We start from the raw sequence: 15,345 nt of genomic DNA on the forward strand, positions 1-15,345 counted from the left end.
TACCAGAACGTCTAGTGGCCGTTCTTTATCTATACGTGTTATGGAAAAATTTTTGAGGCTGAGCAGAATAAGTCTTACAAATTTTAAGTATTTAAATTTATATGTATATATATATATATATATATATATATATATAATAAATTTATTTAAAATAAGTATTTACAAAATACGCTTTAAGAGTCGTATCAGTTTATTAGGAACCAGCTATATATGCATGAAATTATTAGAAAAAATAATAAACAAACGATTAAGAACAATGACAGAACACACCTAAGACGAAGCATAAAGTAAATTTAGAAATGGTATGAGTATGCAGGAATAGGATATATTTACTTTAAAATGGATAACACAAAAAGTGCTGCAAGAAAAAAGAAAATGTGCGTAGTATTCCTTGATATAGAAAAAGCCTTCGATAAAGTACCAAGACAGAAACTATGGAAAATATTAAGAGAAAAAGGACTGGAAAACAAGTTACTAAGTATGATACAAAAAAATATGCAGTGAGAGCAACAATGCCGTAATTAGTAATAATACACCATCTGGTACGTTTACAATAAATGAAGGCTGAAGACAGGGGAACCACTTAGGCCACTTAGCTTGGTGCTTATTGCAAAAACTAAAGACGAACTTTAGAATAATTTCGAAACATGAAAAGAAGTACTCACTAAACATGGATTAAAGATAAATATTAACAAAACAAACATTATGCAGATAGGAGAAACAAGAGAAGAACTTAATATAGAAATTGAAGGAACAAAAACAGAATAAGTTAAAACTTTTACATACCAAGGAGAAATAAATAGAAGAAACAGGATCTATGGAAGCAGAAATCTAAAAGCATACTACACTCCCCGGCACAAACTTCCACCACTAAAAATGTTTTATTAAGTTTGACAATTTATAACTTTTTTATTTGTATTTGGATTGTCCATATTCTTACATGAGTTTGTAGGTACATATTTTGACATCGTTTAATATTATTCTGGTAATAATACAATATTTTTCCTTATATGGCATTATACGGGGGGTGAATAGAAGCGTTGTATTTTCTCCAAATTTTAAAAAATTCTGTGGAAAAATTCAAGAGCTGATTTTGTTTCATAGTTCTTAAAACAGTGACTGACTCATAAATATTATGCCTGGTACGTCGATAAAAATTGAATGACAATGACAGCAATCTACTATTAGTATCAATAATTTTAATTATAACAAGAGTAATTACAAAATATATTCTATCAGTTATCAATGCCATCATGCGGTAAGGGGAAGGGTGTAAGGTGTAAGGTCAAAAATAAATAAAAATTGGTCAAAATTAATTTTAACACAAAACATAATTTCCTGATTTAAAAGTATTTACCTAAGTAAAAAATAAATACTATTAATTACATATTTAGTTACCAGAACAACTAGTGCCAATATCTTATTAAAACCTACAAATCTGAGAGTATATTTATTACTATACGAAAATGATAACGTCAAATTGGACAACTAATAAGTATCGTGCAACGGGTTTATTAGGGAAACATCAATATCTGACTATGTGTTTAATACTTCCATCTGTTTAATATTGACTTTTTCTGATATAAATTATTTTATTCGTTTTAGTTTGTGATATTTACTAACAATAGTTTCTTGTATGTATCAAATTGAATGTACTTAGTATATCTAATAAAGTCACTTGGAAAAGTGATTATATATCCGAAACAAATTGTTCTGATAAATATTAAAATAAAATGTTATATTTTAATTTTAATAAATTTATAAATATTAATATTAATTAATATTAAAATTATATTAGATTTTAAAAATTAGTAAAAAAATCAAACACTAAAGATGATCTGAACATATTGTATTTACCTATTACCTAGAACAAGTAAAACCGGAGAAACGGAGATGAAAGGTACGACGGAAAATGGTTAGTTAAAATTGAAGGATGAAAAAGGGGAAAACTATGCAAACAATAAAGCTAATTATAAGCAAAAAAAGATGGAATAAAAGAAAGAACATATTTCTAAACCGTCATTTGAAAAAATATATAAAAAATAAAACGTAATAAAAGGAAATTTCTTTTATAGTAATATAATGAATGATAAATGCTGACGATAGTATAGTAAATTTGACTGAAACATAATGACGTGACATTCAGGTTTTTTTATATAATTTTTCCATATATATGGTGGTGCCTTATCTATGGTCTTTGTTATACAAAATAGCCTAAAATATAGCCTAATAGAATTTGCTATACAGGGTGAGTCATAACTATTGGGACATAGACAAATGACAGGTTATTTGGACCAAAATATGGCTATTGGGCCAAATATGCCTTAATAAAATGTTACTGAGAAAAAAAATACAGGGTGTTAAAGTTAATTTTTTATTTTTCGTTTTTTGCTAAAAGTTTCCCTGTATATTTATAAATTGCTATCAAAATTGGCACACAGGCATAATCTTAGACAAGAAATAGTATTTTATTTACAATTCCACTATCAAATACCAAACTAATAAACAAAGTTGCAACTAACGTAAGGTTTCCGTTTTGACGATAAATCAAAACTAAACACACTTTAACTTAAAAGAACTCACAAAAACTCAAACTGAATGTTCTACATGGTCTCCTCCGATTTATATGCCTTTTCTAATTCTTTTTATAAAGGATTTTCGGACGTTAAATAAAATATTATTCTGTCCCCTTATAAGATTAGCTGCATTTTGAATGTATCTCCAAAGTTCGTCTCGTGTATTAATTTCATTGGCATCAACTAAGGACTTCATATGTCCCCAAAAATAAAAATCTAGCGGGTTGTACTCAGGACTTCTTGGTGGCCATTGAAAATCACTGCCTCTACCAATCCATCGTTGTGGAAATACGTCATTAAGATGATTTCTAACAGCTAATGAAAAATGAGGTGGCGCTCCATCCTGCATAAACCACAGTTTTCTTCTTACATCCAGTGACAGATCATCTAAAATATCACTAAAAGTATTTTCCAAAAAGAATAAATAAGAATCTCCATTTAAATTCGGAGGAAGAACATAAGGCCCTAGTAGTTTATCGCCTATAATGCCACACCAAATATTCAATTTAAACTCATGCTGAAAATGTCTAGCTTTAATACCATGCGGGTTTTCTTCTTCTCAATAATGACTATTTCGCCAATTAAAAACCCCTCGTCTGGTAAAAGTTGCTTCGTCGGTGAACATAATATTCTTAATAAAGTGTCTGACATTGCGATGTTTATTCAGAATACGTTGGCAAAACTGTAACCGTCGTGGAAGATCTGTTGGAAGTAAATTTTGAACAGGAGTGAAGTAATAAGGATGGAGGTTCTCTTTTTTTAGAATTCTAACAATAGACGACTGACTTTCTCCTGTTGCTGCTGATAGATGTCGTAAACTTATTTCAGGATTTTCATCTACTCGAACCAAAAGTTCATCTTCTTGATTAGGTGTGATTTGTTTCGGTCGACCACCCCGATTTTTAGTGTGAAATGACCCAGTTTCACCTAGACTATGATATAATCTTGTAAAAGTTTTTTGTGATTTGGTTGCCTACTGTTTGCGTATAACATTCCATACCTTCTGGCTGCCGAGCGACCGCAAAAATTTTCTTGTGCGTATACGCAAATCATATCTCGCAATTCTTCATTAGTAAAATGATTGTGACGAGGCATTTCAATCAAAAAAAGTAATGATTACTTTTAAAAAATGCAACATTACACTACACTGTCACATCAAAGATAATTTACTCTGAACCAATAACATTTACCAACAACAATTATCTGACAGTTCAAAGCATACTTTTCATAAATGAAATAATATTTGAAATCCTTTTTTAAGACTCTAAGCAGTTCGACTGCGTTTTTATCGAAAACGGTTGAAATTATCATGTTTAAACAGGAGTACCAATTTTACGTAAAAATGATGTTTACGTCATATTTTCTAATAAAAATTACTAGAAAGTTTCATCAGAAAAAGTTTAGATTCAATTTGATCATTAGGAATGATCCACGTGGCGCCCTCTATGACAAAACGTAAAATTGTAAATAAGATACTATTTCTTATCTAAGATTATGCCTCTGTGTCAATTTTGATTGCAATTTATAAATATACAGTGAAACTATTAGCAAAAAACGAAAAACAAAAATTAACTTTAACACCCTGTATCTTTTTTCTCAGCAACATTTTATTAAGGCATATTTAGCCCAATAGCCATATTTTGGTCCAAATAACCTGTCCTTAGTCTATGTACCAATAGTTATGACTCACCCTGTATAAATAGATTATTAAAAAATTAGAAATAAAGTCTAATAAGCAAATAGCGTGGTATGAAATTTAGCTAAAAATATGATACAGTACATCCGAGCCCATGGACTTGGATTCAGAAATAAGAGAGGAGACTTCCTAGAAAAATGCGCAAAAGACTCCGAACCAGTTGTCACCAGGATAGTCTTCCAATTACCACCTCGAAAGCTGTACACGTATAAATCCCCTCAAGAAAGACCCGGAAGAATCATTAGAAGTCAAATAGATTACATTTTAGTAAATACAAGACTCCAAAACAGCTCTAAATCTGTCAAGAATTATCCTGCAGCAGACTTAAAGACGGACCACGTTCCACTTATACCGAGTCAAACTCAAAAGAGTGCAGAAAAGAAGATTACAATCGTACGATCTACGAATGTTAAACGACCTTAATACGAAAATGATGGACCAAGCCACATTAAAAGACCAAGTGACTACAATTAGAGACGAATCAAATTAAAAACAAACGATTAAATAAATAACAGAAATAGTTCAAAATGTAAAGGATTAACACTTGAAGGTAGGTACATTAATCAAGAAAAAATGAACATATAGTGAATGACAGATAAGATTTCAAAACTAATGGGCAAAAGGAGAAAAGCCACAAATGACCCAGACATATGTATCATACGATAAATATAACAATAAGAAGGAAAATCAGGGAACCGACAGAAAGGAAGCAAAGGAAAGATGCGAATAAATTGAGAATCTACAGTCAAAGTATAAAAGTCACAATGTACATAGGAAAAATAAAGAAGTCACAGGTGGACTAAGACGGAGACAGAAACGAAAAATCTTATTGATTCCGACGAAAACATAATCTTGGACAAACAGAGTAAAATACAAACAAGGACAAAATATCTTGAGAAACTATTTGAGGCTCAAAGGGGCGACCCCTTTGAGTTATAAGAAGACGTTAATGATGGATCAAGAATATTAAAACAGGAAGTTTATTCTGTAATACCACAGCTAAAGGATGACAAAGCAGTAGGTCCCGATAATATACAAGCAAAACTACTCAAACTAATGGACAACGAATCAATTTCAATAATATCAAAGACACTCAACAACATAATCTAACTCTCGAGAAATACCAACAAAATGTTTTCAACACAACACTAAGTCTTCCTACCACTGCCCAAGTCATTAAGATTTTTCTAGTTATCTCTGCCCTTTGATTCTATTTGCCTAGTTTGATCATATGACTTATGTAGGTATATGTATTCTTCGAAATTTTAAATCTTACTATCGTTCTACTCTTACTATTAAGTCTATTGTGATACTTTGATTTGATATTACTTTTATTTTATTTAAATTCATTTTTAAAACGACTTTCTCAGATTCTTGTTTAAGCTTATTTAGCATGTGGACTCCTACTAAAGTCTACGTTAAAATATACGGCAGATTATAAGATGTACCTATCGGCGATAAAGGCAAATGATAAAGATGATATTGAAAAGATAAAAATAGAGTAAGTGACACCAAAACTTAATAAATTTCACTAATTTTTTCTCATTTGCCCCTAAAATATTTATCATACATTTGAAACTACTGTTAGTAATATAGAAAAGCATTCTTAACATCGTTATTTGTTCAATTCAAATTGTTATTTACATACATAGTGCTGTACACGTACAACATTTATAGCCCTATGGTGCGACAATATTTTAATACTGTGCAACCTACCAGCCACACGCAGGAGAGTGAAGGGTTAGTTTCTACAACAGAGAAGTATAGAAAAGAGTTCAGTTTTACACAAGTATTAACAGGTAATTTAAATTTCGTATCTAAAAAAGTAGTATTTTTTTTCTAATTGTAAATAAAGCAAACATTACATTTCTTCCACTATTTTATCTTTGTTTATATAAATTAGCCTTAATATGATCACAAAATGTGGATAGATAGAAAACACTATGATTATGTGTCCCATGTGCCGCAACGACTAGCTCGATGATTTTTAGAATATTGACGATTAACTACAACAAAATCCCATCATGTGTTCTTAGTTTGGAAAGTATTTTTGGGATAACTGCGACAACGCGAGTGTAGCAAATTTGCATAATGTAAACAGTGCTCCATCAAAGTTATTGTAAGTTGATCGGTAAGTCTCCAAACAGTTTTTTACCGACTTTCGATTTGTTTTTATTAGTTTGGAAAAAAAAACGAAATAAATAAAATATACGTAGTATTTTCTTGATGCAAAGTTAAGATATGTCAGTAGACTTATAAGCAATACTTGTCTTCTTCTTAGTAGTAGCGTTGGTTATCAAATTGGCTATACTTATTTTGTTTACGGCAGCTCGGAAAAGGGCTGTCGTCATAATATCGACCAAAAACTTATTTTTTGTAATGCTTCTTTTTAGATTTAAAAATAATAAATACAAAATATGTATGATTTATTTGCATAAATTATTAAAATACTGATTTATTTTACGCAAAACACATACAAAAACTTCTAATTTTGAATTAACGCTTCCAATTACTTTTCTGCCATCAGTGCTGCATTCTTGACTTAACATAAACTTTCCAAAATATAAATTTTTTATAAATACCTTGCAAAGATATTATGTTTAAGAACATTTATGGTCATACGGGTCTTTTAATTTTTTATACTTACCTATTCAGGCGTCCCAACTCGTATATATAAATATCTGCAATATTACAGGATAATAATTTGAATAATATCAACTTTTCGTGAAAATTAGGACTCAGCGCCTATTAATTATTATACGATATGGCAAAAATATCTGAATAACAAACGCGAATATCAATATCGAGATTGCCAATTTTTTTACAAATTTTAGGAATTAGTATTCGAAGATTAGAACTTTTAAAATGCTTTCAGAATCAAAAGTCCTTTAACGAATTTCATCATTTTGTCTTAAAAGTTTGAAAATATACAATAATTATAATATTTTTTAGGAATTAGTATTCGAAGATTAAGAACTTTTAAAATGCTTTCAGATATTAAAACATTTTAAATCAAAAGTCGTTGAAGGACTTTTATAATTTTGTCTTAAAAGTTTGGAAATATACAATAATTATCATATTTTTATGATTTTACGTTCTAAGCTTCTGAATGTACACTAGTGACCAAACTATGCAAACTAAAATGGTACGACAAACTGACTTCAGGTAGTTGTTACTAAGGTGATATTTTTTAATTGTCGAAAAGAAACACATGTGCCGATTCAATGAAAATGGTTTCGAGAAACTCAAAACATTTTGACCGGCAATTACCTTTCGTGGAGAAGGTTACGCATATCAATAAATAGCAAACAAATCGATGGGGGTGGTATAACCTCAGGTGTAATGAAAGTTTGTACACGTTATCTTAACACTAGAAAGACAAAGTCCGCAAAAAAACAGGCCGAAAAACTGAAGTTAGTCAATACCATGAGCATAGCATATTATGCAGTATGTCTTTAAAAGGTAGATGCAGATAGGCAAAAAATAATAATGCTATTGTAAAATCAACTGGCTTACAAATATGCAACCGCATTATCAGAAGAAAGTTGTGTGAAAATGGATAACGAGCAAGAACTCCTAAAAATAAGCCGCTCCTGAACAAAAACCAAAGACAAAAACGCATTGATTAGGCTTTGACTTACAGAGAGTAAATAGAAGAACAGTGGAGTAAGGTATTTTGAAGTGATAAAATCGGAATCTTGATCTTTGGAAGCGATAAAGTAAACTTTGTTCCAATCGGGGAAAGACCTTTTGTAGACCCAGTGTACTACGGTTACTATAAAGCACCCTGTAAGTGGCATGGTATGGACTTGTATGACCACTAGCAGAGTTAGATGTTTGACATTAATAGGGGGCAATAGTAATTCAAAAAATATCAGGAAGAAATATTGCAAGTCAAACTTCATCCTTTCAAAGATTTGTTTAAAGGTTTGATTGATCAATAAGGCATCTTCCAGCAAGATGGAGGGCCCCATCATACATCCAAGACTTCCATCGACTGGTTGAGAAACCATGACGTTATTATCCTGCTTTGACTGTCATCGTAATAGTAACTGTAATAGTAATAGTGTTCTTACAGTTTTTCTTGTATTTTTTGTTTCGTTTCTCTCGTTTAGTTGTTAATCTTTAATGTTAAGTTATCATAGAGTTTTTATAACATCTCTAAAAATAACATGATCTTAGAAGATGATTTGCTTTTTACTCTGGAAATCGTTTTCAACATGATTGGAGGTCAACCTTAACTTTGGCGGTTATACACTCTTTTCAACAAAATTTTTAAATAATCGATTGAAAACGATTTCCTGAGTGGAAATCAAAACGTCAAATTTTAGTTAGTCAAAAATGTAATTTTAATTACAACCAACTGTAGCCTTATCCACAAGCAGAAAACCAGAAAACAATTTTAGAATATTATACATTTAATAAAGTTTCCTATTAATGTTGCAAATTTCGACAACAAAACGACCACATTGATTGACTACTAAATATACATATCGACCACATTGAAGAGCCATAAACAAAAAAGAGGGAGAGTTGCTACTTTTGTGCAAGAAAAAAAAAGAAAATAACAGCAGTTATATGTGAAACATGTAATAAAATCGTCTATAAAGAACATTGCGGTGCTGTTTCTCCATATTGTAATGCATGTAGAACCAATAAGGAAGAAAACGAAAGCGACTAGCGTACCTATTCTCAATCGTGTATAAATCTTCTGTGAATTGTACATTAAAAGAAAAATTTATTTAAAAAAATCCTTCATAAAAGGTATATTAATATAAAAACCCCATCGGGCTACATCACAGAACGTTTTCGGGATGACTTATCCATCATCAATGCTATCTGGATTTACATGTTTGAAGGCACTAAATATATGGGTAAAGGCCCTTTAAATGCAGTAACATTAACTTTCAATTTCATCTTTAATATTCAGAAATGTATAAGTGAAAAACGGAATTAATTTTAATTTAATTTGTGAATTATAAATTGTTTATTGGTTAATTTAGCTTTACTAGTTCCTTTTAATTTTACCATTAAATATTTTTTAATGTTAAGATAAGATGATATCATCTAAACAATTATTATTTTTAGGGAAACCAAATTGCTTGTATTTTTGTTGTATGATATATTATTTTTCTATAATCATTGTACGCTTTTATATATATATATATATATATATATATATATATATATATATATATATATATATATATATATATATAGTAAACTCTTCAATATTGGGGAAATCTGCAAGAAAGACTCTAATGAGTATCAATTGTTTCGCCGAACGTTTTCGCCAAAGAGAATTAATTTGGCTTCCTCAGGGCTGAAAGAGAATAAATTATAATTAGCTACCATATAATATCTATTAAAAACATTATTGATCTTACCATAACTTAGAATTCTAGAGTTAGAATATTAAAAAACTTTGCTAGTAACATAATGGTGTTTTTTGTTACTATGTGCAAAAAAAAGTTTTTTTTTAAGGTTTGAAATGTATGGTAGCTTTGAACTTAAAACGCAAAGGTTTACCCAAGGTTAATCGAAAAACCCAATGTAACTACATTTAAAAGGAGGTAATTCTTTGAATTATCGGCAATAACTAAATTTTTGATTGTTATAAAGTTTAAAAGTCAGGTTCTGTTTTAGCCAGAACGCATGCGCTGACAAATTCAAGTAGTTCTTATGAATCTTTATGTCGTTAAGATTCATTGGTAAAAACGAATGAAAGTAAATCCCAGTATAGGGAAACATTATTTTGATTTTCTTTTTTAGATATAGTCTATTGTTCATGTATATATAATTGTATGTATAATGTATATAGAATATAATTAAAAAAGAAAATCAAAATAATATTTCCCTATACTGGGATTTACTTTCATTCGTTTTTACCAATGAACCTTAACGACATCAAGATTCATAAGAACTACTTGAATTTGTCAGCGCATGCGTTCTGGCTAAAACAGAACCTGACTTTTAAACTTTCTAACAATCAAAAATTTAGTTATTGCCGACAATTCAAAGAATTACCTCCTTTTAAATGTAGTTACATTGGGTTTTTCGATTAACCTTGGGTAAACCTTTGCGTTTTAAGTTCAAAGCTACCATACATTTCAAACCTTAAAAAAAAACTTTTCTTGCACATAGTAACAAAAAACACCATTATGTTACTAGCAAAGTTTTTTAATATTCTAACTCTACAATTCTAAGTTACGGTAAGACCAATAATGTTTTTAATAGATAATATATGGTAGCTAATTATAATTTATTCTCTTTCAGCCCTGAAAGAGCCAAATTAATTCTCTTTGGCGAAAACGTTCGGCGAAACAATTGATACTTATTAGAGCCTTTCTTGCAGATTTCCCCAATATTTAAGAGTTTACTATTTAACTTATCTGCAAAGATTAAATTTCTTTCCTGTATATATATATATATATATATATATATATATATATATATATATACTACTCTTTTCTTCTACTATTTTCATAAACTATAGGAATTAAAATTTAATTTCTTCCCTATGTATATTTAGAGAAAATAAAATCACATATAACGGTTTTTGAAATTTGCTTTAAATTACCTGTTAAATACACAAAAACCAGTTCTAGTTTAAAAACAAGTTAAATCAGACATGTTTATAACAATATGGTTCTAAAACACTCATTGAAAAAAATTGTACTGTATTTTACTGTATTCGTACGGACATTAATCTCTTTTCGTAAATTATTAGCTAATCCACTTATTCACCTTACATTTTTTTGACGTTTAATACAACTTGAACATATGATCCATATTATAATTATTGAATTGATGTCTGTTTTATCTACTCTTCTAATCAACTTTGTCTCTAGTCGGGATTTTGCAGGATCATTTTTGCCGTTTCGGTGATCATCATTCGATTCAGTCTTACATTCTCTCCTATTTTGTTGATTTTTAAAATACCCATTTAAAACTTAGTAAATTTAAATATATGTCATACTTAATACTGTATTCTTAAGAATATTCGCTTTTATCTAAGTTATTTGCCACTCTACTGGTCTCAAATTACATTTTTCACGAGAAATGAACTCTGCCTCACAACAATGATTTTGCTTATGATTGTATTTATAAAAGTATTTGGCGGTGTACAGTACGTTTCTATTAGTTTTCCATAATTTTGTTTGTTCAAATATTAGCTAATGGTATGCTAAACATAAGCATGAAAAAGGAAAGGCCAATGAGCTACCCATGTGATTTTGCTAATAATTATAAATCAGTTTAATTAAATTATCGACAAATACATTCTCCTGCCACCACTTCTACAATTCTAAATATTATTCAAGTAAACTAATTTTTTAATGAATATATTTTTTGTATAAAATATATTAATTTATCGTTTTATATTGAATATAATATCCACTTAAAATACATTTGTATTAACTTGTTTTTAGATATATTTTTTATAAGAACTGGTGTTAAAGGAAACGGAAACAAGAAGACGATTAAATGCGAAAAGGGTTAATCAGCAGAAGAGAGACAGACAGTCAGACAGGAAGTAAAAGAGAGTGAGGTAGCCGCAAATGGGCCTTACGTCTTGGGGGAGGTTTTAACAGATCGTCCAAACTAAATGTACGGGCGGCTGCCGCCTCATAGCCGCTGGCGTGTGGGCTGGTGAGGCTGAGAATTGACGGCTTTCGAATACCCAATCTGCCGAAGAGTGATCGCGAAGACGGTCCTGAGCTCTGGCTTGGAGTGGTCGCCGTGCCGCCCGCTGAAGCCGCTAGTTGTTCTCTCACTGATGAACTGCGCAGGGATGACACTGAAAAAATTTCAAATATTAATTTCTGTTAGAGATTTTTGACAAAATTAAATTACAACATTTAAATACAAGAGCTTAAATGAAAAATAGCAACTAAAGGTTGTTGTGGAAAAAAATACAAGTCTAAAACGTTAATAGATAAGTTAGTAATGAAATCATATAATTATAAAAAAAAAGTAGGATGAAGTAGCTAAATAAAGAATATTTTATTGACGTTTTAATTTCCACTTCGGAAATCGTTCTCAAAGTACAAACATTAGTAAAGTTATTAAAGTAAATAAAGAGTATTTTAAAATAAAAAGAGAACAGCAACTTAAAAAACTAATGTAAATATCAACTAACTATCTATCTACCTTACAGTTTAGATTTAAAAAATGTGAAAAAAAATATATTACAATTATTAGGCGCTTTTGAATCATCTTATGGATGGTAGTATCATATACATAATGCACTGACTAAATCGACTAGATATCGGACTGTTGGTGAAATTTAAATATTTCTAAATGTAATTCAAAACTCAATAAATACATTTTCTTAATATAAATTATTGCAATTTAGGCATTATCAGGAGCTGCGACATTTTTGAAAACCCAGCACTTCGATTTTTGATTAGAGGGGAAAATTTTCCGCCATTTTTGGCTTCTTTTATTTTGATCAGCCAGGGTAGGAATCACCTCAACATATTTTAGTTGCATTGGGGGTCAAGTAGGATATCATATTAAAGCCCTTTCAAGTCTTTCAATTTTTAAAGTCGGCTCAATACTGTATATGATTTATTTAATATAGTAAATAATATTTTAAAATAAATTTTCTTACCTCAAAAAGTAAGTACCTGAAAATTAATTTCAGTTAACTTTACATCTATTTCGGTAATAAATTGAGCTAATTCTGTTGCTGTTTTGAGAAAAACAACTGAAACCAAGTCAACGTTATTTAAAGCCTGTTTTAACATACAGTCTTTAATTAAGAGACTCTTTAAGATGCCATTACTTGTCATATGTCATATGTATGTATTAGCACTATGACTTTATTCATATTTTGTTTTTAAGTAGAGAAATTGAGCAAAATAATCAGAAATGCATCGGTCCACAATTCCACAGCCAAATATCTCACTACCTATGTTTTTTAAGATGTTACCTAAACAATTTGCTGATCTAGTTGTGATTCTGGTAAATTCATTAATCAATATACGCCCCATCATGAGGGCATAATACACAGGTCTTTGTTCTAACAAAACATTTATATTATTTAATATTTTGAACATGTTACTTATTTCCTAGTTGACCAAATGTTGAAGCTGATTTCCTCTGGCTTCTATACAATAATAAAGGTTTTGTTCGAAATATTTTCTCGTATTCCAAAGCATTTGCGGAATGATTCGTCGACATCTTCTAAAGATGCGGGTGGTGTTCTATAGATTTTACTTTGTAGGTGTCTCGACAAAAAGAAATCCAGGGAATATAAATCTTGTGATCAAGAAGGCCATTCGATGCTGTCTTTTCTTATAATCTAAATTATTTAAATGCTGTTTATTCTATTAAATGCCGTGTTCTAAATATTGACGAACAAGTAAAGCATAACGCGGAAGAGCACTGTCCTGTTGAAAAGTGAAATGATCAGTATATTGTTGATCATTTTCAAGAATATTAATTAAGGTCGATCTCCAAAAATACCAGCCCATATATTTAATTTTTCCGGTTGCTTTGTATGCAAATCGTGAAAAATCGTGGACTTTAAATAACATAAATAAAAGTAATTGTAACTATTTACAGTTCCACTTATAACAATATTGAATTCATTGGATAAACAGATAGTATACAGAGTAACTGGATCGGTCACTGCTCGCTCACCTATTATTTCACAAAACTGTGAACGATGGCCATAATCATTCTTATGAAGTTCCCACATTAAGTATATTTTGTATAGATGGAGAGAAATAAAAAAAAATATTCCACCGAATTAAGGAATTGAATACCTAATATATAGGGTACTGGTTTAAAACAATATCTTCTTTGAACCCTATTGTCATTATAAAAAGGTTGGAGTTACCCTTAATATGGCGTATGGGTCAAAGTAAAATAATCGAAAATACCCGAAAAATGTGTCCTCTATTAATCAAAAATCGACTGGTTATTCCAAAATATTGTTAAATTGGCTGATAATGGCTCTGTTTCGTTTTTTGGTTGGCCAACCTTAAGAATATTCAAAGAACAAACTTATAATATATTCAATTTTAAATGTAAGAGTCAATTTTCTGATTTTTAGGTTAGTTTAACAGGGCACAGAAGACGACAACTTATAACAAAAAATAAAAACAAAAAGCTTACTTTGATCGACAGGACAAGTATTAAAAAGTTCAACTGAGGAACCATGGATTTAAACGTTCAATGTTTTTTTTTGAAGAAAAAAAAGAAATAAGTGAGTTTTTGTATAGGTCACAAAAATCAGGCACTCTATCAGTGTTTAAAGGATTTGATTCTCATCTACAATTCACTTGTGATTTAGAGGACTCAGCCAACAACAGCATACCTTTTTTGAATATTCGCGTCTTTAGGAGAGTAGACAACACTTTAGTTACAAGTATAAAAAACCAATGGCTTCCCACAGGTTGGTTATTTATTATTATTGTCATCCATTTAAATATAAAATCAAACTCATTCAAGTCCTTAGTTTTAGGTGGCACAGGTTAACACATGCGATTTATCGAAGGGATTCTCTTCTTTTATTTAGAAGTATTGTTGTTGAAATCTATCTTTTCTTTAAGAGTTATAGTACTTTACGTAAGGATTTACTCAATGGTAACAAGGAATTAAGAAGGCATTTGACAGGGCCATTAAGAATAATTAAAACGATCGAAAATATCTACCAAAACAACACAATGAAAGTAAAAGTAGAAGAAGAACTAACTGGCCCTATTTAAGTTGGCTATAGGATAAGACAGGAACATTCCCTAAGTCCTGTATGGTTCAATCTGGTTATGGATGAAATAATAAAAAAAGTAACAAATAAAAAAGTATACCAAATGGGAAAAAACAACTTAAAATAATCTGCTATGCAGACGACGCAATACTACTCTCTCAAAGTGAAGAGGATTTACAACATAAGCTGCACCAATTTAATATGACCGTCAGAAAATTTAATATGTTAATTTTTCCAAAAAAGACAAAATGCATGGTTATAACAGCAAATTTACTAAGATACAAAATGGAGCTGGAAGATCAGATAATTGAACAAGTGATCGAGTTTAAATATATAGGCATCACATTATCTATGTG

General features: G+C 30.1%; 1 protein-coding gene across 1 annotated transcript in view; it reads right to left on the bottom strand.

The window, feature by feature from the left end:
• Positions 1–15,345, bottom strand: part of LOC140432302 (uncharacterized) — an 803,181-nt gene that overhangs the window by 22,844 nt on the left and 764,992 nt on the right. Inside the window, exon 17 of the mRNA XM_072520128.1 lies at positions 11,843–12,070. Within this exon, the coding sequence (XP_072376229.1) occupies positions 11,843–12,070 (228 nt within the window). The remainder of the gene's footprint in view (positions 1–11,842; positions 12,071–15,345) is intronic.

Source organism: Diabrotica undecimpunctata, chromosome 1, assembly GCF_040954645.1.
Source record: "Diabrotica undecimpunctata isolate CICGRU chromosome 1, icDiaUnde3, whole genome shotgun sequence".
NCBI classification, from domain to species: Eukaryota; Metazoa; Arthropoda; class Insecta; order Coleoptera; family Chrysomelidae; genus Diabrotica; species Diabrotica undecimpunctata.